The sequence below is a fragment of the Calidris pugnax genome, unplaced genomic scaffold (assembly GCF_001431845.1).
Source record: "Calidris pugnax isolate Ruff unplaced genomic scaffold, ASM143184v1 scaffold71, whole genome shotgun sequence".
NCBI classification, from domain to species: Eukaryota; Metazoa; Chordata; class Aves; order Charadriiformes; family Scolopacidae; genus Calidris; species Calidris pugnax.
In genome coordinates this window covers 3,579,472-3,602,548 of record NW_015090882.1, presented here as the reverse complement: position 1 = coordinate 3,602,548, position 23,077 = coordinate 3,579,472, and the positions used below count along the sequence as shown (strand labels likewise).

The window sequence follows — 23,077 nt, the reverse complement described above, 5'->3', positions numbered from 1 at the left end:
AAAGCCCTTGAAGCTCTTCTGTTGGCCAGTGTATTTAGAAAGTGTTATCATGAGGTTTGCACGATGTGCCTCCCAGCTATATGTTGCATCAAGTAATTTTTTTCGAGCTTTAATATTTCACATATTTCATATGGTTGCACACTCTTTATTTATAAGTGTTCTCATGGAACAAATGACCAGAAGATCTGACTATTTCTCAAAACATTCAGGCATTTAATCCTCATCACACCTCTCTGAGGAATCTTGTTAGTTATTTTTGTGTGGCTTTCGGACCAGACACTAGGTAATGTCAGTTGTCAGTTTATGGAAGTCAGAGTATAAATCACAACTGAAAATAGTACTAGGTCTGCTGAGGGTCATTTTGACAGTAGTAGTTACCATGAAGTACTTGGCAGAATGTAGATATCTAATATGTTTTTTTTTCCACCCATTTTTGAAGTCCTAGTGACTGACTTCAAAACAAGAGTTCTAGCCACTAAATTTTATGGGGTTTGTTTAATATTTCTACAAACCGGCCTCTTCTTCTGCCCTCCCCAATTCAAGCTAACTTACCCAGATATATACATACTTTATATAGACTTTTATACTTTTATAGAGACTTTATAAACCAGAGTTACTAATTATTCAATTTAAAAAGTAGCCCGTCTTTCAGCCATTTTTGAATAATTAATTTCTCTACTCCTTTTCATTTATTAATAGAACTGTTTTCTTCCTGAATCCTCTGCTGCCCCTTACTTACACAAGTGAGAATCTCTTTCATTTTCCCCTGTAGCATTTCCAGCTAAAAAAATTCTTTGTGCCTCTTTTCCACTGTCTTTAGTATTTTGCCTGGGAGCCTCAAGTGACAGAAATGTTTTGGCTTATCTGTTCAGCTTAGTCATTTTTTTCAAATCTCAGATCTTTAAAGACCTCCTAGTGCAACTACACCAGCCAGTTCTCTCTTTCTTACGTCCTTTTTTGAAAAGGAAAATGGGGTATCAGATCATTAAAGTGGTTCTTTCTGCTCTCAGAAATCTACAGATCTATAGATACACCCCTTTAATGATCTGATTTAACCTCTTGCCTATATGACCAGTTGCAAAAGCTCATTTGGTAGGTGATCAAGCCAGCAAGCTGTTGTACATTCTGTAGTATCTTTCTCAATTCCCCTGCATTATTTTGCTGGTTTGGACTTCCTGTCGCTACATGTTACTGTCTCATTTCGAAAATTCCTTAATATTTGCTTCTTGAAATCTAATACCAGATGCAAGACTTCTGTGAATCTGTGTTCACTTTCCTTATGATAAATTTTAGTATGGTGTATTACTGCATGAATCAGGTTGGCATTTGCAAGCCGATGCGATATTGCTGTGCTCTTACTGTTGAAGGGTTATTACTCTACTAGTAGCTAAAATAATTTCTTTTGCTTTAAAAGCACATAGCTGAGAGGCAGTACACATGTGCCTTCTCCTGAGCAAGAGTTTTGTTGTTCCTTCCTTTGAAGCCACCACTATGCCTTCGGTAGCTCACCTCAGTATGTGAACTGCTACCCTCTAAGATAGGTCATACTTGTTCTGGGCAAGCTCTGCAAAGTTCCCTCTGCAAAAGAAACACTGACATATTTTTTCAGTGGTGCCCAGTGACAGGACAACAGATGACAAGCACAAACTTGAATATAAGAAGTTCCATCTCGCCACAAGGAGGAACTTCTTCACTTTGAGGGTGGCAGAGCCCTGGCAGAGGCTGCCCAGAGAGGTGGTGGAGTTTCCTTCTCTGGAGACTTCAAACCCACCTGGCCACGTTCCTGTGCAACCTGCTCTGGGTGGCCCTGCTTTGGCAGGGGGTTGGACTAGATGATCTCCAGAGGTCCCTTCCAACCACATGTCTTTCTGTGATTCTGTGATATTAGTGCCCTGGCAATTACCTTACCTCATTGGTAGTCAAGCCTGATACCGGTCCTGTTCAACTACATTTATTCAGCGTCAGAACCCAAGCTGACAACTCTCTGGGAGTTTACAAAGGAAAACTGGATTAAAATGTTGGAACTGTCCATTGACATCCCAATTATCAGCTCTCTCATGGTCTTGGATCATAAAGATGATTTATTGTGCCTTGATACATGAACTATCAGGATCTCAGTAAGATGACAGTATTTTTACTTTCTGCCATTAATGACCAGATCATAGAGAGAATAGAATCCGTCTTGGTATTCACCAAGCTAAATCACAATCTAAATTGACTATGGTCTTTCCAGTGATCCCTTGGTCTTCCCAGTGTCCTGGAAACTTTGGAGTAGAATGTTTTGGGTTGGAAGAAACCTTAAAGATGATCTAGTTCCAACCCCCCTGCCATGGGCAGGGACACCTCCCACCAGACCAGGTTGCTCCAAGCCCCATCCAGCCTGGCCTTGAACCCCTCCAGGGCTGGGGCAGCCACAGCTTCTCTGGGCAACCTGTTCCAGTGTCTCACCACCCTCACAGCAAAGAATTTCTTCCTAAGGTCTATTCTAAATCTACCGTCTTTCAGTTTAAAATTATTATCCCTCACTAGTTATGCTTTTAGATGTGTTCTGGGCAAGTTTGGCCTAACTCAAGATGTTTTCATCTTCTCAGAGAGTCAGGTGACTCATGAGGAATATGTATCATTTCCTGATTCAGAAAACACATGGCTAGTGTGCTAAATAAGAACAATGTGAATTCAGTGACTTGCCTCAGATGATCTCTGCCGCAAGCATGGATATAGCTACCTGGAAGTCATCTATTGAAATTGTTTGGATGGTGCTTGGAAACAGAAAGGACATTTAAGTACTTGTCCCTTGTTGGAAGGAATTTGCCACTGCAGGCTTGGGAAAGAGTGCCTGGAAAGGTGCCTGGCAGAAAAGGTCCTGGGGGTGTTGGTGGACAGCCGGCCTAACATGAGCCAGCAGTGTGCCCAGGTGGCCAAGGTGGCCACCAGCACCCTGGCCTGTGTCAGGACCAGCGTGGCCAGCAGGAGCAGGGCAGTGATGGTGCCTCTGGACTGGGCACTGGTGAGGCCTCACCTCGAGGGCTGTGTTCAGTTCTGGGCCCCTCACCACAGGAAGGACATTGAGGGGCTGGAGCGTGTCCAGAGGAGAGCCACCAAGCTGGGGAGGGGTCTGGAGAACAAGTCCTACGAGGAGAGGCTGAGGGAACTGGGCATGTTTAGTTTGGAGAAGAGGAGGCTGAGGGGAGACCTCATTGCCCTCTACAACTCCCTGAAAGGAGGGTGTAGAGAGGTGGGGGTTGGTCTCTTCTCCCAAGGGAATAATGGCAGGAGCAGAGGAAATGGTCTGAAGTTGGGGCAGGGGAGGTTTAGATGAGATCTGAGGAAGAATGACTTTGCTGAGAGGGTGGTCAGGCCCTGGAACAGCCTGCCCAGGGAGGTGGTGGAGTCACCATCCCTGGATGGATTTCAGAAACGTTTAGACGTGGCACTTCAGGACATGCTCTAGTGCCCGAGATTGTGGGGGGTTATTTTTGTGTGTGTGTGTGTATGGTTGGACTCAGTGATCTCAGATGTCCTTTCCAACCATGACGATTTGGTGATTCTGTGACCTAGAACAAAGCTTCCTTAGGTCTCATCAGGACACTTAGATCAGCATGTATGAAAAGCAAGCCCTGAGGTTGGAACAAACTCATAATTCCCTTGGGGGAGCAACAGGCAGCAGTTAGTATAAGCCATTTTTCTCCAAGGAAGTGAGCACACCTGGATCAGGATGCATGTTACTGAAAGTCCACAGCAGTGAAAGAGTCTGTGGTTGCGGTGTGTCCACCTGGATTCCTTTCTCCTGTCGTCTTTCATGAGAGATAGCCTGACATTATTAAACTGATGGATGTGTGTCACCTCTTTCATGCTAAAGTGTGATTTATGAGCAAATGGGACAGTGACATATGGTATATGAATAACTTTTTTTAAGAGACTGGATGAAAATATACCTTTGCAAAGCACAGATGAGAAACACCCTGTAAAACTATCATGTACAGCAAGACACATCCAAGCCTTCTGGAGTTCGCTGGTTTCACCAAAGATTTAAATTCAGTTAACCTTAAGCCATGACTTAAATATTTAGTGTGTTCAGAACCTTTTTCTGAAGACAGTATGGGTAAGAGAGAAAAAATTTCATTTGTGGAAAGCAGAATCGCTGGGATTATTCCATTGGGATGTTGCACAGCAGTGGTAAGAGAGTACCTTAACCACTGGTTACAACAGGTTACAGCATCCATAGGTTGCACTTCAAATTAAATGGGCTTTTTCTGGATACCTGCAGGTGCTCATCTAGCTTTGTTCAGAGCTTTTGTATTTTTGGTGCTCTGTTTTTCACAATGTAGGGGATTTGCAGTGAGATACGCAAGTGTAACTGGGATCTCTGTCATGGAGAAGGCTATTTCTGCTATCCCAATGCATGCTTTGGACATTAAAAATTGAATTTACTAACTGGCATTTTTGCCAAAATTGTTGTATTATGCAATTTAAGCAAGAAAATGTGACAAATAAAATTTCCTGTTATGTGCTTACTTAAATAGTTTTTACTCGTCTAAATACAAAAATTGGACTGCTTCACCTTCATGACTGTGCTTAATTCCCATAAATAGAAAGAGGCTGGTTGGTCATCAGAAGACGTATGTTCTTTATGATACATCATCTAGAAGTATATATAATTGAGCAGCACTTAATTTCTGTCTATCAATAGACCATTCCTTGCACAGTGGTACCCAAAGATAACGCGATCCCTCTTTAAGGGGGGAAAAAAAAATCAGAAACATATACAGCAATAAATATTTCAGTTTCTGAATCTTTTGAGGAAACATCAGAGAGAAAGAAAATAAGATCCCAGAGGTCTTTCTCTGCTCATACGTTACCAGCCTGGTGCTATTAACGCTGCTCTGCCTTGTCATTCCTACTGCTTTTGCAATCTCTTGCTTTCTATCTCTGGAATGTATTTCTAACAGTACAACTTCCAAAGCAAAAGAGTTTCCCGTGTAGGATTTCAGCAGAGCTGATAGATGAGATTTGTGCTGGTTACATAGGGATTGGACACTCAGGGAAAAAAAAAAATAAATAAAAAATCAGCGTTCTCAGTTTGAACCAGATCATTTTCTTTGTGTAATGCAGTTGCTAGGACCGTGGCAGTACATACTGTCAGCAAAGGACTTTCAAATAGGCTATTTGGAATGATATCCCCTATTTTTTGTTAACAAGGATGAGATTCTTAAAATACAGTCTGCTTCAGGACCATCTGTCCAACAGCTTTGGAATATCTGCAACATTAATTGTGTGCTGGAATAGATGATGAAAAACAAGCAGGAACAGAAATGGTTGTTTTTAACTTACACGTTTTATTGTGTTGGCTATTACCATATGTTAAGGAAGCAAAATACAACTGGGTGAATCTTATCCCTGTTTGTGATATAGCTGTTTTCTGGAAAAAATGCTGACGATGGTGTGGGTAGTGTATGATATTCAGATTCATCCAAAATATCTGCCCGGAGGGTTTTTAAATGGCCTCCCACAACCTGCTCGAATAATTGGGTTTTTAATCGGAAGAGAATGAAAAGACTGTGAAAATTATCATTTTCAAAACCTGCCTGAAAGAAGAAAGACGTGTGTTTAAATGAAATGTTTAGGTGTGCATGGAAGCAGTTCTGGAAACTTTCCTGGCTGATACTTTGTAGATCTTCAATACAGCAAGGGAAAGGAGCCAGAATGCAGTTCACTGCTTATAGCCCTGTGTGAAATCAAGCTTTGAACAGAGGAGGGGGATCTCCACGCAAAGTGTAGTAGGAAATAAATGAGCTACTGGATTCACTAATGGGAATAGGTGCTTAGAAAGCTTAGAAATGAGTCTGGGAAAAGAGAAGGCCAGAGACAGTTTGTAGCTGTCCCAAAATTAATGGTGTACCTTTAGATGGGTTTGCATTTCACTGGCTTCACAGGGAAAAACTAGAATCATAGAATTGTCTGGGTTGGAAGGGACCTTTCAGATCATCCAGTCCAACCATCAACCTCACTCTGATCAAACCCATCACTAACCCATGTCTCTAAGCACTATGGCAACCCGGCTTTTAAATCCCTCCAGGGATGGGGCCTCAACCCCTTCCCTGGGCAGCCCATCCCAAGGCTTAAGAACCCTTTACATGGAAACATTTGTCCCAGTCTCCAATCTGAACCTCCCCTGGTGCAACTGGAGGCCATTTCCTCTTGTCCCATGGCCTGTTCCTTGGGAGAAGAGACCGACCCCCCCTGGCTACGCCCTCCTTTCAGGGAGTTGGAGAGAGCCAGAAGGTCTCCCCTCAGCCTCCTTTTCTCCAGGCTCAACACCCCCAGCTCCCTCAGCCTCTCCTCACAAGACTTCTTCTCCAGACCCCTCACCAGCTCCGTTGCCCTTCTCTGGACCCGCTCCAGCCCCTCAATGTCTTTTTTGTGGTGAGGGGCCCAAAACTGGACCCAGCCCTCGAGGTGGGGCCTCCCCAGTGCCCAGTACAGGGGGACGATCACCTCCCGAGTCCTACTCCCCACGCTAAATCATAATGGACTTTGTGTATTTCTTCAGAACAGTGTGAGTAAATTTTGAAATAAGTGCTAGGGGATTGTTTTGTCTCCACAACTCATATTACGCTCCCCGGGAGTTCTGCAGCTAGACAGCCCTGCTGAAAATTTGGAAAGTATATACAAGAGTTCTCCTCAGTTACTACAGGTAAAGTTAACCCATGCAGAGAAGGAAAAGTTTTAAAGTCAAAATAAATGTAAAATGACTTCTCCTATAGAGAAAGCAGTCTAAAAGCTGAGATTCATAGAAAGAGAAAATTGATAGCTAGGAGAAGTGACGTATGTTGGGTAACAAATGCCATGTCTGTGTGATTAGGTGGATGGATCTCTTTTTCAGAGTAGTTCTGCCAGCAGAGTCGGGCTGAGCAACTGCTTAGCTCCTTAGAAAAGTCAACAGATAGCTTAAGTTGAATAAATGCTGATTTAGAAGCCAGATCATTCTGCACAATCAGGTTCTAAAATTTGCAAGTTCATGATATAATTATTTGTAAATCCTAAATCACAAGATGATTAGGGTTTGCCTTTACATTACCTAATAAGAAACATAGTGGGGTTTTTCATATTCCTGCCACATTGTTTGAATTTCTTACCAGTTTCCCATAGCTTTCTCTGAACATCCCAGAGGGCTACCTGGAATGAGAAAAACAATCAGGTTATTTGCCTTCTTTCAGATTTCCAGGCTTTTGGTCTGAAGAAAGGAATGTTCTTCAATCCAGATCCTTATCTGAAGATTTCCATCCAGCCTGGAAAACACAGCATCTTCCCAGCTCTTCCTCATCACGGCCAGGAGAAGAGATCTAAGATCATGTGTAATACTGTTAACCCGATCTGGCAAGGAGAGGTAAGCAGTTTTTTGAGTGTTAAGCTGAGACTTATCTTAAAACATGGAAATGACTCTAGTGGTATCACCCCTTTTTTTATTTTTTTTCCTCCTTTTTCTAAAATTTTTTACAATTCCTTTCATGGCTAAGCAATTGTTGACCTGACTGTGCTTGCCACGTTTCATGACTTCTTGTCTTTAATGCAAAAGGCTTAATTAGCTATAAAGATGAATGGTATATTAAAACTTTCCATATGGGTTGCACTTTTTGGATGTAATTTATGAAGCTGTTAATTACTGAAGGTAGGCATAACCCAGAATTGAAAAATAGACTTGGGCATTGTGAAAAGCTGCTATTAGACTGTCATAGTGTTTTTACATAGAGAGCAGACATTATATAAAGCAGAACAAGTATAGCATGCAAAGAAAAAGCATCTATGTGATTGAAAAGTGTCAGTGGCAATATAAATTGAAGGCAACTTTGGCACGTTTGCCCATCACCTTGAAGAAAGACTCTACAGTATGCTGCTCCTTGTTGGAAGGGCTTAGTAGGTATTAATGAGATCTGAGAGTTCAATTGTTGCCTGCTGTTTTTAAATTACACACGAAATGGTAACAGACAGCAAAGAATAGGGAATCTCTTTGGAATTAAAGGAGCCTGACATAATGGGTGTGATTTACTGCTGTTCCCTGTCACACAAATATCTCCACTGCAGGAAAGAGTAAAAAGTAAATAGACTAACTAGATTTTTTATCAAATTAATATGGAAATTGTAAAGTCGTTTAGGAATAATTAGGTCAAACTGTATAGACACAAAAGCGTGAGTGGAGGCCGTTTAGGAATAATTAGGTCAAACTGTATAGCGTGAGTGGAGGAAAAAAGAGCAGAAATGGCACTGAATCCTCCTACCTGGAGGAGCATGGTCATGAAAGCAGGCACCACATCAAGTTATGTGACAGGTGACCCTACGTGGGGGAGCTTATGGCAGGAGGGGACAATGACCTTGAAACTGGTCTGAGAAAAACACCTTCTAACAAGACTTAATTAAGTGGAAGACCCTGTCGTGAGGCATCCAGCAACCCATAACTTCTCTGTGGCTCCAAGCGTGAGATGTTTCTGGCTGAGGGGGTCACGGGTCAAGCTGGGGAGCTGGAACTGACATGGAGGATCAGGGAGTTGGCAGAGATCTTTGGGTAAAGTGCATAAGACACAGGCCCTAGAGGCAGGCAGACACGGAGGGGAGACTTGCTGTGTGTATGACCCACGTGTGATTGTGGGAGCTGGCAGCGAGCGCGGGTGCCAGGAGTTGACACTGAAAGGAGAACCCAGGATATGGCTGTGGTCCCACTGTTCTGCATCAGCCAGAATTAACTGCTGATGTGGCACACAGGCTGTCCTTATCCAAAGAGGGATGCAGCAGCTGTGCTGATGGAGGCTGAAAATAGGCTTTTTAGAAGCACTCAATACTGGGCAGAAGTCTTCTTTCGACAAAGGCAACCCCCAGCCAATGTAATTTGTTCTCACTTCAAGGTCCTTTTGCACTGCTGAAGGATAAAACAGCCAAGGGAAGAACGTGGCCCCGATAAAATGTCACGGCTGCCTTCTCCTCAGGCCATGCAGGATGGCTGAGTTTGCAGGCTGACGTGTCTTTTCCAGTGGAGTTTGGCAGCAAGAAAAGGAGAAACAATGAAATGGCCTAATTAGGGACATCAGCAGGCAAAAGAGCACAGCTGGCTTCCAGCTCCTCTCTTCAGCCCTCTGGTTTTCTTGATTGCGTGCGAGCACACTGCTTCTCCTGTCCTGTTGGGAGCCTGTTAGGGGCTAGAGGAGTCCCTGTACTGGGCACTGGTGAGACCCCACCTCGAGTACTGTGTCCAGTTTTGGGCCCCCTACCACAAGAGGGACATTGAGGTGCTGGAGCAGGTCCAGAGAAGGGCAACGAAGCTGGTGAGGGGTCTGGAGCACAAGTCTTACGAGGAGAGGCTGAGGGAGCTGGGGTTGTTCAGTCTGGGGAAGAGGAGACTGAGGGGAGACCTTATCGCTCTGTACAAGTACCTGAAAGGAAGCTGTAGAGAGACGGGGGTCGGTCTCTTCTCCCAAGTTACAGATGTCAGGACAAGGGGCAATGGCTTCAAGTTGCACCAGGGGAAGTTCAGGTTGGATATTAGGAAACATTTCTTTACTGAAAGGGTTATCCAGTATTGGAATGGGCTGCCCAGGGAGGTGGTGGAGTCACCATCCCTGGAGGTATTTAAGAAACGTGTAGACATGTTTCTTCAGGGCATGCTCTAGTGCCCAAGATTATTGGTTTGTCGTGGGTTGCTGAGTGGGTGGGTGATGGTTTTTTGTTGTTGTGTGTTTAGGTGGTGGGTGGTGTGGTGTTTTGTTTTTTTTTTTTGTGGTTGGACTCGATGATCTCTGAGGTCCCTTCCAACCACCACAATTCTGTGATTCTGTGATTCTGTGAGTCTAAACCAGCTGAGCTGTCATTCAGCCTTGTCTCCTACATTCTCTTCAGCTGATATTGAGATGTTTAGCTGTGTGCATTTGTGTTGCACTCTGTGCACATCAGTTAGTCTGAAGTCTGCTTGTTACTGAAAAATCCACGTTGGTTTCTATCGCACAGGAGACCCTAGCCCTGATTTTCTTCAACTTTGTCCCTCTATGGGACAAGGGGAGAAGGAATACTGCAAACTGGTGCTGAGTCGTGGTGGTAGCCATTCTTCTGCCCACTCTTTCCACTGATGGGTATTAATATATGAAGTGAAAAATACTGAGGAATCGTAACCGTTTCGTTAAATGGATCGATCACCGATTGTTTTCCCCCCAAAATATTTTAGGCAAAGTATTATATCAGAAGGGAGATTCTTTCCTAAGGTTCTCTGTCACTACATGTAAATAGAAGCAGATGTTTGTTGTTTTGTTGGGGTTTTTTTTTTCCCAGCTGAATGACATATGTAACTTGTTTTGGCTGCTAAACTTGGAAAAATCTGGAATAGGGAAATAAAACTATAGAAATAGCTGCAGACTGGGACCTTTATATATGTTCTGGATTACCCTTGAGCAAATTCAGAAGTGAAAGAATTGACTCAGTTTTGTAGGGCATCAACCCCAAAATAAGGTCCTACAGACTGAGAGATGATTCATTTCTTTATGTTAATTCATTGTGGTATTCCCCCTCATATACTCACCAGGTTGTTCTATTTGCATGGTAACCACTTGCATTACAAGAACACTCTGGGAGCACCATGATAAATCAGGCAATTTTTTATCTGTGTCACGTAATATTGATGATCATCTTCATTTCACAGGCCACCCAAATACTGTTCAACACGTTTTATCCTGACTTAGAGCTAACCTTCCACTGCTCTGTTTAGCACTACTTTGTACGAGAGCATACAGGGACTCTTTAGTAGGGAGTGGAGCAATAGGATGAGGGATAACAGTTTTAAACTAAAAGAGGGCAGATTTAGATTAAATATTAGGAAGAAATTATGTAGTGTGAGGATGGAGAGGCACTGGGCCCAGGTTGCCCCGAGAAGCTGTGGCTGCCCCATCCCTGGAGGGGTTCAAGGCCAGGCTGGATGGGGCTTGGAGCAACCTGGGCTGGTGGGAGGTGTCCCTGCCCAGGGCAGGGGGTTGGAACTGGATGATCTTGAAGGTCCCTTCCAACTCTAACCATTCTATGATTCTATAAGGAAATGGAAGTTTCTCACTAAGAGAGAAGAGCATCATGTGACATTTTTGACACTTGCAACAGGATTGTACATGAGGTGAAAGAACTCTCACACTGAGAATTGTTCACTGGGACAGGTGGTATCTTCTGCTGGTTGAGAGGAGTCATTTTGTGATGTTTTTAAATGTTTTCATGTGCTCATCGAAGCATAAGATCAGATTCTGGTAAGCCAAAGTGCTGAATATTGCCTTGTGTAATAATGCCACATGATGAGTACATTCAGGGGGATCCAGAGTAGCTGCTGAGGATGCCTAGGCCTCTACAGGGTCAATGAGGAGAAATAGGCAGCTGCAGAAAATAAAAATAATAAGTGTTTTCAAACAGGGAACTTGTTACTCAATCTGGGTTAGTGGTCCTGCTTGTTTCCTTACTCCTGGCTCTACTTTCAAACTGGTGCATTCAGCAACACCTGTACTGTTAGAAGGAATAGGGGAGTTCCTGGAAACCACTTGCCACTGGACAGCTTGAGTCTAAACCCCGTGATTGATCAGGCAGAGTGCTGGCACTCCACACAGCTGCAAGAACATAGTGGGTGAGTTGTCCTATCGTGCTGATCTGAGGGTAAAATGCGAAGGAAATCTTAGAAGGAAGTGCCAGCTTCCCAAGTCTTCTGTACATCTAGTAGAATTGAGAAGGGTGAATGTTGATCGTATCTCTTCTAACATTGCTGTCAGAAAAATATTGATACTATTCCCATATTGTTTCATGTTGGTACAACAATTGGGGCAATGAAGCTGGTGAGGGGTCTGGAGAAGAAGTCTTGTGAGGAGAGGCTGAGGGAGCTGGGGGTGTTGAGCCTGGAGAAAAGGAGGCTGAGGGGAGACCTTCTGGCTCTCTCCAACTCCCTGAAAGGAGGGTGTAGCCAGGGGGGGTCGGTCTCTTCTCCCAAGGAACAGGCCATGGGACAAGAGGAAATGGCCTCCAGTTGCACCAGGGGAGGTTCAGGTTGGAGATTGGGACAAATGTTTCCAGGGAAAAGGTTCTTAAGCCTTGGGATGGGCTGCCCAGGGAAGGGGTTGAGGCCCCATCCCTGGAGGGATTTAAAAGCCGGGTTGACCTAGTGCTTAGAGACATGGGTTAGTGATGGGTTTTATCAGAGTGAGGTTGATGGTTGGACTAGATGATCTGGAAGGTCCCTTCCAACCCAGACAATTCTATGATTATAGTGTATCTGCTGTCATGTTCTTTGGAAAGAGCTTCTTTGAGAAGATTTAATTTGTCAGCAAGCAGTAAAGGGGTAGTTCAGGTGAGCAATAGAGATCATTGGGAATGGTAAGTAACAAAGTGAAGTAGTTTAAGAATTGTTTCACATACCCCCAGCTGGTTAGCAAATTCTCTTGATGGTTTTGCAGATAAAGTATTTCAGGCCACTGGACTTTCCCTTAAACATATTTATGGTATTTCTTTCTCAACTGTGGCAGTTTGAGCTAACTGCTGCTTCAGTTTTTGTTCATTTACTGGTGAGCGGAGAGAGAGCCTCAAGGAATGGCAGCAAGATGACTATAAAAATTGGCTGTTGCAACCATCCAGCATATTTAAAGTAGTAGGAAGTGTCATCTGTTAAATGACGCGTTGAATTTCAACTCGGGTAATTCTAGCTCTGGAAGAGTAGATTGCCTTCAAGTGGGAGCCCAGTACTAAGATAAAAAATGATCTCAACTTCTTGCGGCTTCGCTGTTTGTTTCATTGCCTCAGCCTTTACAAATATTGTTAAATTATAGCTGAGACACAAAATCTGGGTTTGGGTGGCTGCTTTATCGCTCTGAAGGTAGCAGCATTTCACCGGTGAATTAATTGATGTGTATAAGCAGAGGTGTTCAGTACTCTGTTGCAAGAGCACTTAACAAATGGTAGTTAATGTGTCAGATCTGATAAACAGAATTGCAGTATTTTCACGTGTGTTATTTGTGCTCCCTGCACCTCAGATAACCCACAACCTTTCCAGAATACTGTGTTTGAATAAATTCTTGCGTAATCTGTCTCTTCAGATTACCAGCACGAAATCAGCAGAAGGAGACAGTCAAGAGCTTGAGCACCAGACGGGGGTGGTTTGGGGAGAGGGGACTTCTGTAGTGCAGGGCATGATGAGTGATAGAAGCATTGGGTTTGGATGATCCCTGCAAGAATGCCAAGGTGACATGAATGCAGCTGACTGTCCAAGTGCTGGTTTGTAGCTGCTTTCTTTTTCTGCTGCTGACTCAGGACTGGTGATCACAGTGACTTTTGACTCAATGGCACTCTGAGTTCAAACCTGAGGCTCAGCTATGGTGAGACGGTGGCACCAGTGGTGGTACCGCATTGGGGGAAGTGAAGGGAGGCCTTGAGGTCCATCTAGTGTTGTTTAAAGATACTTGTACAGCAGAGGGCTACAAAGATGATTAGAGGACTAGAACATCTCTCTGATGAGGAAAGGCTGAGGGACTTGGGTCTTTTTACTCTGGAGAAGAGAAGGCTGAGGAGGGAACTGATCAATGCCTAGAATTACTTAAAGGGTGGGTGTCAAGAGGATGGGGCCAGTCTTTTTTCAGTGGTGCCCAGGGACAGGAACAAGAGGCAATGGGCACAAACTTGAACATAAGAAGTCCGATCTAGTGGAATCCAACAATGAGGAGGAACTTCTTTCCTGTGAGGGTGGCAGAGCCCTGGCAGAGGCTGCCCAGGGAGGTGGTGGAGTCTCCTTCTCTGGAGACATTCCAAACCCCCCTGGACACGTTCCTGTGGGCCCTGCTCTGGGTGGCCCTGCTTTGGCAGGGGGTTGGACTAGATGATCTCCAGAGGCCCCTTCCAACCCCAGATCATTCTGTGATTCTTACGGTGCAGATTTATCACTTGGGCACTGATTCTGTGATCATGAATGCTGGACTGTTGCATGATGGGACACCCAGCAGTACCAGGGCTGAAAGATGCTTTGTTGAAGCAGCAAGATCGTGCAGTTTGGGGTTTGTTAGCTCTTTGCTTCTCTTGAGGCTTTATGGTAGGTAATATGATGGGTACGACCTGATGTAGCACAAACTTAGAGCGGTGCCAGCAGAGGACACTTGATCAAAGATGGATCTGTCCAGACCAAAATTAAACCATTAACAATGTTTTAATATATTTTAATCAACAGTACAGATTTAAACGAAAACAGGTTATATTTGATCTGATTTTGGTCTAATATTTGGATCGGTAGATGCTGACAGTCCTACCACAGCCTCACAGAATCATTGCATGATTTCGCCAGACTTCCAAAAATTAAGAAATCAGCATTGCACTGATTGAGCTACTTATTTGTTATTTAACTTAGATAACCTTTTCCTCTATTCTGCTAGCAGATACAAAAGAATCTGCAGCAGGAACTTGGAGGCCCTCACACCTAACTATAAGTTTGATTTAGGTGCAGTGATACCCAGATTTGGGATTTTATGAGTTTGGCCAAAGGTGTGATTGGGACTGAGTAAAGCCTTGTGAGCGGTGGCTTCACTGTGTAACATTTCTGCACATGTGGCCAGGTAAAGTGTAAAACATAGTTTGACCACACTGAAAAGCTGTGATTTTACAGCTGCAGTTCTTCTAATAGCTGGTGAGGATGGAAGTGTGAAAGCCCAAGACAACTTCAGCTTATTCAGGAATGGGTTATTTTGTGAAAAAATTGTCTAGAATTTTTTTTTAATAGGTTATTCTTCTAGAAACACAACTTGTGCATCTAGAAGGCTATCAGTCTTGCTGATCTTGTATATTAGTGCTTATGAGAGTCCTCAAATGTTTTCAGTCTGCGCTGCGCTAATAAATTTGTAGGCAATATGTGAGAGATGAAGAAAACCCCTGACTCCTTAAGCAGTGTTTGCATTTGATTTATCCAGAAGTTCTTTTAAATTTCTGATGTCTTTGGGCTGAAATTTGCCATTAGTAAAGTAAGAGACATCTTGCAAAACTATCTAAGCCATCAGAGGGAATTCGTGATGAGCCTATTAACTAGTAACTCTGAATGTTGTGGAATGCATTAAATAGATGGGAAGGACTTTTTTTTTTTTTGTTCCTCGTTTCCAATGCAGAGAAGTAGTGAATCCGAGGGAGAAATCTAGGAAGCCAATTTGCTGAAGGCCTTCTCCAACTTTGAAGGAGTTCAGAAAAAAGGATTTGAATCAGGCACATATTTAGTTTCCACTTCTTTTTGGGGAAGAAACCCACCACATGCCAGAAGGTACCACGTTGGATCCAGCAGCCTGCTGAATCCCAGGGCTCCCTCCGAGTACGTGTAGGCACATCCCAACCTTTGGCAGCAGTGGAGCTCCAGGCTTGACACTACTGACTCTGCAATATTTTGTATTGTCACTGAGGAGGCCTGTGGTACATTTAAGAAACTGGAATTCCCCTCGATCTTACCCACTTGTTGGTATAAGTAGTGTTGTATGGGACAGGAGTGATACTAGAGGAAGTTTTTGAATGGGGAAGCAGGATAATACAGATGGAGAGTGGAGAGTGCGTTAAGAGTGTGATAGTTTCACTAGGGTATTTGAAATGAAAACCCCACTGATGAAATATTCAGCTGAAAGACTAAATCTGTCTTGATCCATCAAATGTAATTTGCAGCCTTTTAAGATCTGCTTCTGCTGGTATCATCCCTGTGGCATGATGGATATTGCAAATAAATTTCCTTCTTAATTATATTGCTTATTCAACTTCAAATCAAGAGCCTAATTCTTCCTGTCACCAATGTATTAATTTACCTACCTTTCACCAGTTATTATACTGACTATTTTTAAAGAACTTGACTTGCACTTAACTTGTCTAATTGGTGCTAATGGACATACTCTGTTAATTTCAACAACTTCCTTGATAGCGTTATTGAGAGCTGATTGCTGTGATCTATCCAGATTCAGGGATGCAAATAATATTGGTAAAAATAAAACATAGGAATTAATCATCATTAATTGGCTTTCTATTCTCAAGCTCTGGAAATGTTTCTGTTATCTTGTAAATGGATACAGATGTATTCTGCCAGATCAGTATTAGCGTGTGCCTTCATTCTTTACCATATGTAAGTCATGCATTAAACCCCCACAAGATCTGTTCACATTAAGAAAATCAATCATCTGTGTCTCTAAAACCATTGTTGGGTCTGGAAGCAAATAGACACCAACCTACTTTTTAGTGCCGGAAACTCCTTCGGTGGTGTTTACTACAGCGTGTTCAGAGCTTTCTTGAAGATGGCAGCAATAACCTAAAATCAGATTTATATTTAGGTCATTGAGACGGTGTGAGAGTATGAGTGTGTCAGCTGATCCTAGATAGCTTTGATTCTGCTCTGTGTCTCTGGGAGAGTGAATCTGCAGGAGGTGGCTGTACAAAATCTCTGGAAAAGAGAGGAGAATCCTAATGCCTTACTCCTGACCAGATCCAGAACTGATGATACACTGCTTAGCCCAAGAAGACTTAATATGTTGATGTGGTTCTCTCCATCATGTCACTTTTGCTCTTCCCTCTCCTTCCCTTCTCTGTATTCCTATGGAAATAATTAGTTCTGGCTTGGTCATTTTTGGTGCCCGACAAAACATCAGCTAAAGCTTTTCCTTTGACTGGGGCATTTTAAGGCTGTGCCTGGTACAGATTCTCCAGTGTCTAATAGGATGTGCTATGTCTGAAGACATAGGGACCTAGGAACTGGAGTGGCTTCATGTGACCTTTCTCAACCTGGAGGCACGTTTGCAAGGCCCTGGAGGTTTCAAAAAGACGGCAGAGACTTTTCTACTGATGTTTGATTCATCAAACCTGCATGCTATACCTCAGAAAACCTTCTCTTTAGAGGGTGTATGGGAAGAATGTGCTTTACCTCATGTTGCTCAATGGCCTGGCTTCCAGAAGGTGTTTTTTGAAAGGTATTTATCAATAGAGCATCCATTATCCAAGCCCCGCTTCTCAGGTTTCACAAATACTTCATGTGAGGGAGCAGAGATGCATGATGACGTGAGGAGTAGGAGGGTGGAGGGTTCAGTACAACAGCTGGAGCTGTGGTGGCTGTTGGAAAATTGATCAAAAAGGGACAATGGGATTATAGTTACTTCAGAAATTGCCAGGTGGCTCTCAGGGAAAGTGAAACACCATCTGAAGGCTTAGACAAGGATCTTTAGGGTGATGACCTTGGTCTCTTCTCCCAAGTCACAGGCAATAGGACAAGAGGAAATGGCGTCAAGTTGCACCAGGGGAGGTTTAGGTTGGATATTAGGAAAAATCTGTACACTGAAAGGGTTATCAAGCCTTGGAACAGGCTGCCCAGGGAAGTGGTGGAATTATCATTCCTGGAGGTACTTAAAAGATGGGTAGATGTAGTGCTTAGAGACATGGTTTAGTGATGTTTTTTGTCAGTGTTAGGTTGATGGTTGGACTTGATGATCTAAAAGGTCCCTTCCAACCTAGACAATTCTATGATTCTATGATTCTATAATGCTGCAGCTTCTTTCGTAGTGAAGAATTAACAAGGGGTGTCTCTCCTCTCCCGCTGCATCTTTTCATTAAACATGGAGGAACAAAGCAACCATTGGATCTCCTGCCACTCTAAAAAGTGGGATAGGTGTTGACAAATAGCTACAGAAGCGGGGAAAGTAGAGAGATGAGAGCAAGTCTCTTTCTTCCTAGTCATCGTAATTCCAGAGGGATGCAAGAACATCCTAAAAAGGAAATAATTGAAGAAGACACTGAGAAAATAACGCAAATGCTTACTTGTTCTATAGATCATAGTTCTTCATGATTCAGTGGGTCCATCTACAGTAGTATTTTAGTTCTGTTCAAGAGAGCAGTTTCGAAGCAGATCTCCCGATCTCCCCACTGAAGACACCACTCAGCAGTCTGAAAGGGCATGAACGGCCTGACTGTCAGCAGAAAGCAAGCCCAGAGATGTGGTTCAGGACTGCAGCTGGCACTTTTCTGGGTGATAACGGGAGTTCAGTCCAGGGCAGCAGCCTGGAGTGAGTTACTTCATGGTAAAACCCTTGCAACGTGTCTGGATGTGGTAGCCACACGCACAGCACCAGCTGCTTTGCTCTCCAGATCTGCTCCTCCTGTATCACGCGTCTTCCTAATGCAGACGTGGCCAATGTATCCCAGGGATCAGGGCGCATCATTCTCCACAGTCTCCTTACTGCTCCTCATGACACGTGCTATTTTTCCCCAATATACCATTATAAGGTCTCCCTGGAGCCTTCTCTTCTCCAGGCTGAACAACGCCAACCCTCTCAGCCCGTCTTCATAGGAGAGGTGCTCCAGCCCTCTGAGCATCTTCATGGCCACCCACTGGACCTGTTCCAACAGGTCCATGTCCTTCCTGTGCTGAGGACTCCACAGCTGGACACAGGACTCCAGGCGGGATCTCATGAGAGCAGAGGGACATAATCACCTCCCGTGACCTGCTGGCCACCCTTCTTTTGATGCAGCCCAGGATGGGGTTGGCTTTCTGGGCTGCCAGCGCTCAGTGTCGGCTCATGTTGAGCTTCTCATCCACGAGCACTCCCAAGTCCTTCTCCTCAGGGCTGCTCTCCAGCCATTCTCCACCCAACTTGTATTTGTGCCTGGGATTGCCATGTCCCAGGTGCAGGACCTTGCGCTTGGCTTGGTTGAACTTCATGAGGTTTGCACGAGCCCACCTCTCAAGCCTGTCCAGGCATCCCTTCCCTCCAGCGTGTAGACCGCTCCACACAGCTTGGTGTCATTGGCCAACTTGCTGAGGGTGCACTCCATCCCACTGTCCATTTCTGCAACAAATATGTTGAACAGCACTGGTCCCTGTAGTGACATCAAACCTATGAAGAGGAGCCCTTTCATCCCTAGCCGGTAAGGATCAGGCAAGGGGCCAGCTGATACACTGCATGGGCAAGATGGGATCTGAGACTGTTTCTGGGGCCAGGCACCCTGTGAGACACAGGTTGTTCCTAATGGTCATTTCTTGGTGATTTTGTTGAGGCAATCTGCCATGGCCTCTGTGCTGTGTCATGTATCATCTCAAGTTCTAAGAGTCATTTTGTACGAAGCAACAGTTGATGTGACATGCAGAGTAATGCACTGTGACTAATGCAACATCATAGGTAATTACTGGATTGGGCTAATCAGAGAATAGAGATTTAACTTCTTGTTTGTTATCCATTCACCCACTGACTACTGTAGATCAACTGTAAATTCAGGGTCCAGTGATACCTTGTAAGAGTTTTTTCCCTCACATTTTATATAATGAATTTTACTTGAATTTGGGTTAGGGATCAAGTTAAAACATCGAGTTCTAACCATCATTTATGATTTTTGTGGATTGTTCTTCCCAGGTGTCCTGTTTTCTGCTATTCTCCAAATAAATCATTAGAGAAAGTCTTTACCTTGGGTGAAGCTTTAGCCTTGAAACTAGAGCTGGTTTGGTAGGTGAGTTTGCACCTGTATTGAAATCCATGACTTCCTTTGGGAGGTTTTTGTATTAAAGTACAAAGAAAGCCTCAAAGTCACAAACCACATCCATGCAGCTATTGTCAAGTTTGGTGGACCTCTGGACAGCTGGAGAAGCAAAACCTTTTGAAAAAGTTGTCGGAACAGCAGAATTTAAAAACTGCCAGAAAGTATATCTTCACTCTGTTCTTTGACTGAAAAAAACCAGCCATTTATGTAAACTTCAGTACATCCTTCTCCAGTTAGTCTCAGTGTGAACTTTAGTGTCTTTGGATTCCAGCAGGTTCTGTGAAGTTCTTGACCAGTCTTGCAGAGTTTGCACAAACAGTTGGGATTCTTTTCAGTTGGGATTCTTTTACAGTTGGGATTTCAGGAACTTAAATTTTCATGGGGAAAAAAACCCAACCAATGAACAAGCCCACAAAATGAGTGGTGGCCCCAGTGAAAACACACAACTTAAAGATTGCTGGCTTAGCCTGTGTAAGAAGATGCACGGTAGCCAATGCTAGCTGCAAAACATAAAAGAATCTGGCTTCAAGAAGTGACTGCCAGAATAATCAGAAGTCTTTTAAAAAATAGTATTTTTGGGCTCGTTGTATTGAAGTTTTTGTTCTTGTTTTTCTCTGCACCCATGTACGTTACACTTCTTTTTAATGTCAAAGTTTAATTTCTAAATTAATTTAGTAACACTAAGAGTTGTGATCGTAAGCAAGGTTCCAAATAACGGAAGCCTTAGAGTAAAAATTGTAATAGTAACATCAAAAAATGGCAGCAAACTTATTCTTAAAATGCTACACTTCTGGTTATCAGCAGTGTCATTCGCGGGCATGTGGAAGAAGCCACATCAAACTTCCCTCATCCTGATGAGCTTCAATTTTTATCTCTGGTGTGATCTTATAGCCTTCTTTTCTCTCCCCTCCTTGGGATGAATTATTAATCACAACATCACTGAGTATGAACCCCAGGGTACTGCAGAATTTAGAATCGATGTCTTTTTTCTTTTTTTTTTTTCCTTTTTAACTTGGATATGAAGCTTGCGCTGTCACTTTCACAAACTGGCCGTTGCTGTGTGAAAATTAGCAAATATTAGGCAAGGAAAGGATTTGATTTCTTCTAGCAGTAATGTATTTCTACTGAGTTATGTTAGTTATATTGGAGGTGACCACGAAGCACAAGGTCCTCTCTCTTCCAGATAGATGGGGTGGTAAAGGCTGAGGCTTTGCACAGTGTAAATGCAGCCAATGCTTTGTGGCTGAGGACAGGGAACTGCTGGAGAGGGGACAGCAGAGGGCTACAAAGATGATGAGGAGCCTGGAGCATCTCTCTGATGAGGAAAGGCTGAGGGACTTGGGTCTTTTTAGTCTGGAGAAGAGAAGGCTGAGGGGAGCTCTGGTCAACCCCTATAAATACTTCAAGGGTGGGTGTCAGGAGGATGGGGCCAGTCTTTTTTCAGTGGTGCCCAGTGACAGGTAGTGGGCACAAACTTGAGCATAAGAAGTTCCATCTAGTGGAATCCAACAATGAGGAGGAACTTCTTCCCTTTGAGGGTGGCAGAGCCCTGGAAGAGGCTGCCCAGGGAGGTGGTGGAGTCTCTTTCTCTGGAGACATTCCAAACCCGCCTGGACATGTTCCTGTGGGACCTGCTCTGGGTGGACCTGCTTTGGGAGGGGGTTGGACTAGATGATCTCCAGAGGTCCCTTCCAACCCCAGATCCCTCTGTGATTCTGAGGTACAGGGGCTGGCAATTGTCAGGAAAGAAGGTGAAGGAAAATCTGGGTGGCCCTGCTTTGGCAGGGGGTTGGACTAGATGATCTCCAGGGGTCCCTTCCAACCCCAGATCCTTCTGTGATTCTGAGGTACAGGGGCTGGCACTTGTCAGGAAAGAAGGTGAAGGAAGAGAGAGGAAACTAGAATTTGATGGTGATTTGCTTCCACACCCAAAGACAACACTCCCGTCTGTAAATATCACAAAAACCTGCATGTTTTCAAAAGTGATTGGTGATTTTTGAAAATGAGTTTGTAAGTTTTTGAGTTCTCAAACTTAGGTCTCTTCCTGGGATCCATTTTTTTCAAAGGGTCAGAGGCCCAAGTATTCTGCAAACAAGGATTCCTTTGGGCTTTTCAGTGTGGATGGCCTGAGCCTGAGGAATCCACAGTCAGGCATTGCCTTAGAAAAATCTTGCTCATTTAGGATTAAACTGGATGAGAGCAACAGCAGGAGCGAGTACTTAGATGGTGGAAAACTGAATTATGTAAAATCCTCACTATTTTACAAGCTGTCTCCAAACCCGTTTCACTGAGTTCACTTCTGATCTCAAACTGCAGTTGCTTCCAAATGGCAAAGCCTTTGAGCTCTGCCAGAGGACACTTCTGGCCTTAAAGGCTTGATTGGTATTTCCAAGATGCTGCTGTTTCTACATAACAGAACATCTGAGAGGAGCTGCAGTTCAAGGGAAAAAGGACATTTCCTTTGGCTGATTGCAACACACCGTGCTCCATGCGACTATGATCTCCACTCAGGTGCTGATAGTTGCTCTGGAAAACATGTTTCTTGTGCAAGGAAGGAACTGTCAAGCTTGCTTCCACCTGATTTTATGGAAACAAATATTCATGCAGATTCTGATTTACCTCAGAGTTGTACCACAAGACAAAGTATTAGCAACACAGGAAGGTGCAGATCATTAACCTACGTGTTACTTTCTAGATTTACCTCAGAGTTGTACCACAAGACAAAATATTACCAACACAGAAAGGTGCAGATTAACCTGTGTTTTACTTTCCTTTTATGAACAGTTCAGTCTTCACCTGTGTGTGTGCGTGGGGCCACAACTGGAATGAACAGTTCAGTCTTCACCTGTGTGTGTGTGCGTGGGGCCACAGCTGGAATCCTGCGTCCAGTTCTGGGCTCCCCAGTTCAAGAGGGACAGGGAACTGCTGGAGAGAGTCCAGCGAAGGGCAACAGAGATGATGGAGGGATTGGAGCATCTCCCTGATGAGGAAAGGCTGAGAGAGCTGGGGCTCTTCAGCCTGGAGAAGAGAAGGCTGAGGGGAGACCTTATGAATGCTGACAAGTATCTAAGTATTTTTATAAGGCAACTTGCAATATGCACATGGAATGAATGTTCTCCCTTTTGTTATGTTAGCCTTTTTGGTAACCTGTTGCAGAGATGTAGAAGAAAATGAGAAAAAAAGAGAATGCTTTAGCTGCTACTTGAATGGTGTTTCTCTGATTATTTGCATTTTTGCAAGGCCTGATTAGCAGAATATCCCACTCGTGTTGTTTTCGCCTGATGCTGTTTGAACTAAGCATTTTTGAAAATTAGATCATGATTCAATAGAGCAAGCAATTTGGGGCTTAACTCCAGGCCTCCATAACCCAGAGCGTGGTTCTGTTGTGAAGATTGGTTTTGGCAGCAGGAAAGCTAGCAAATCCTTTCATCCATCTCGACGTCCACTTACTACAGAAGTTGTCTTCCAGTTCAATACTGCCCTTTCAGTTAGGTGAACAGCAGCCTTAACAGTTTTTCTACGATGGCTCACCCCAGCAGAGATGTGCTTTTTTTGATTGATG

General features: G+C 43.8%; 1 protein-coding gene across 1 annotated transcript in view; it reads left to right on the top strand.

Annotated features, from left to right (window-relative positions):
• HECW1 (HECT, C2 and WW domain containing E3 ubiquitin protein ligase 1) overlaps positions 1–23,077 on the top strand; it is a 217,796-nt gene that overhangs the window by 145,080 nt on the left and 49,639 nt on the right. Inside the window, exon 7 of the mRNA XM_014946961.1 lies at positions 7,218–7,387. Coding sequence (XP_014802447.1) covers positions 7,218–7,387 — 170 coding nt within the window. The remainder of the gene's footprint in view (positions 1–7,217; positions 7,388–23,077) is intronic.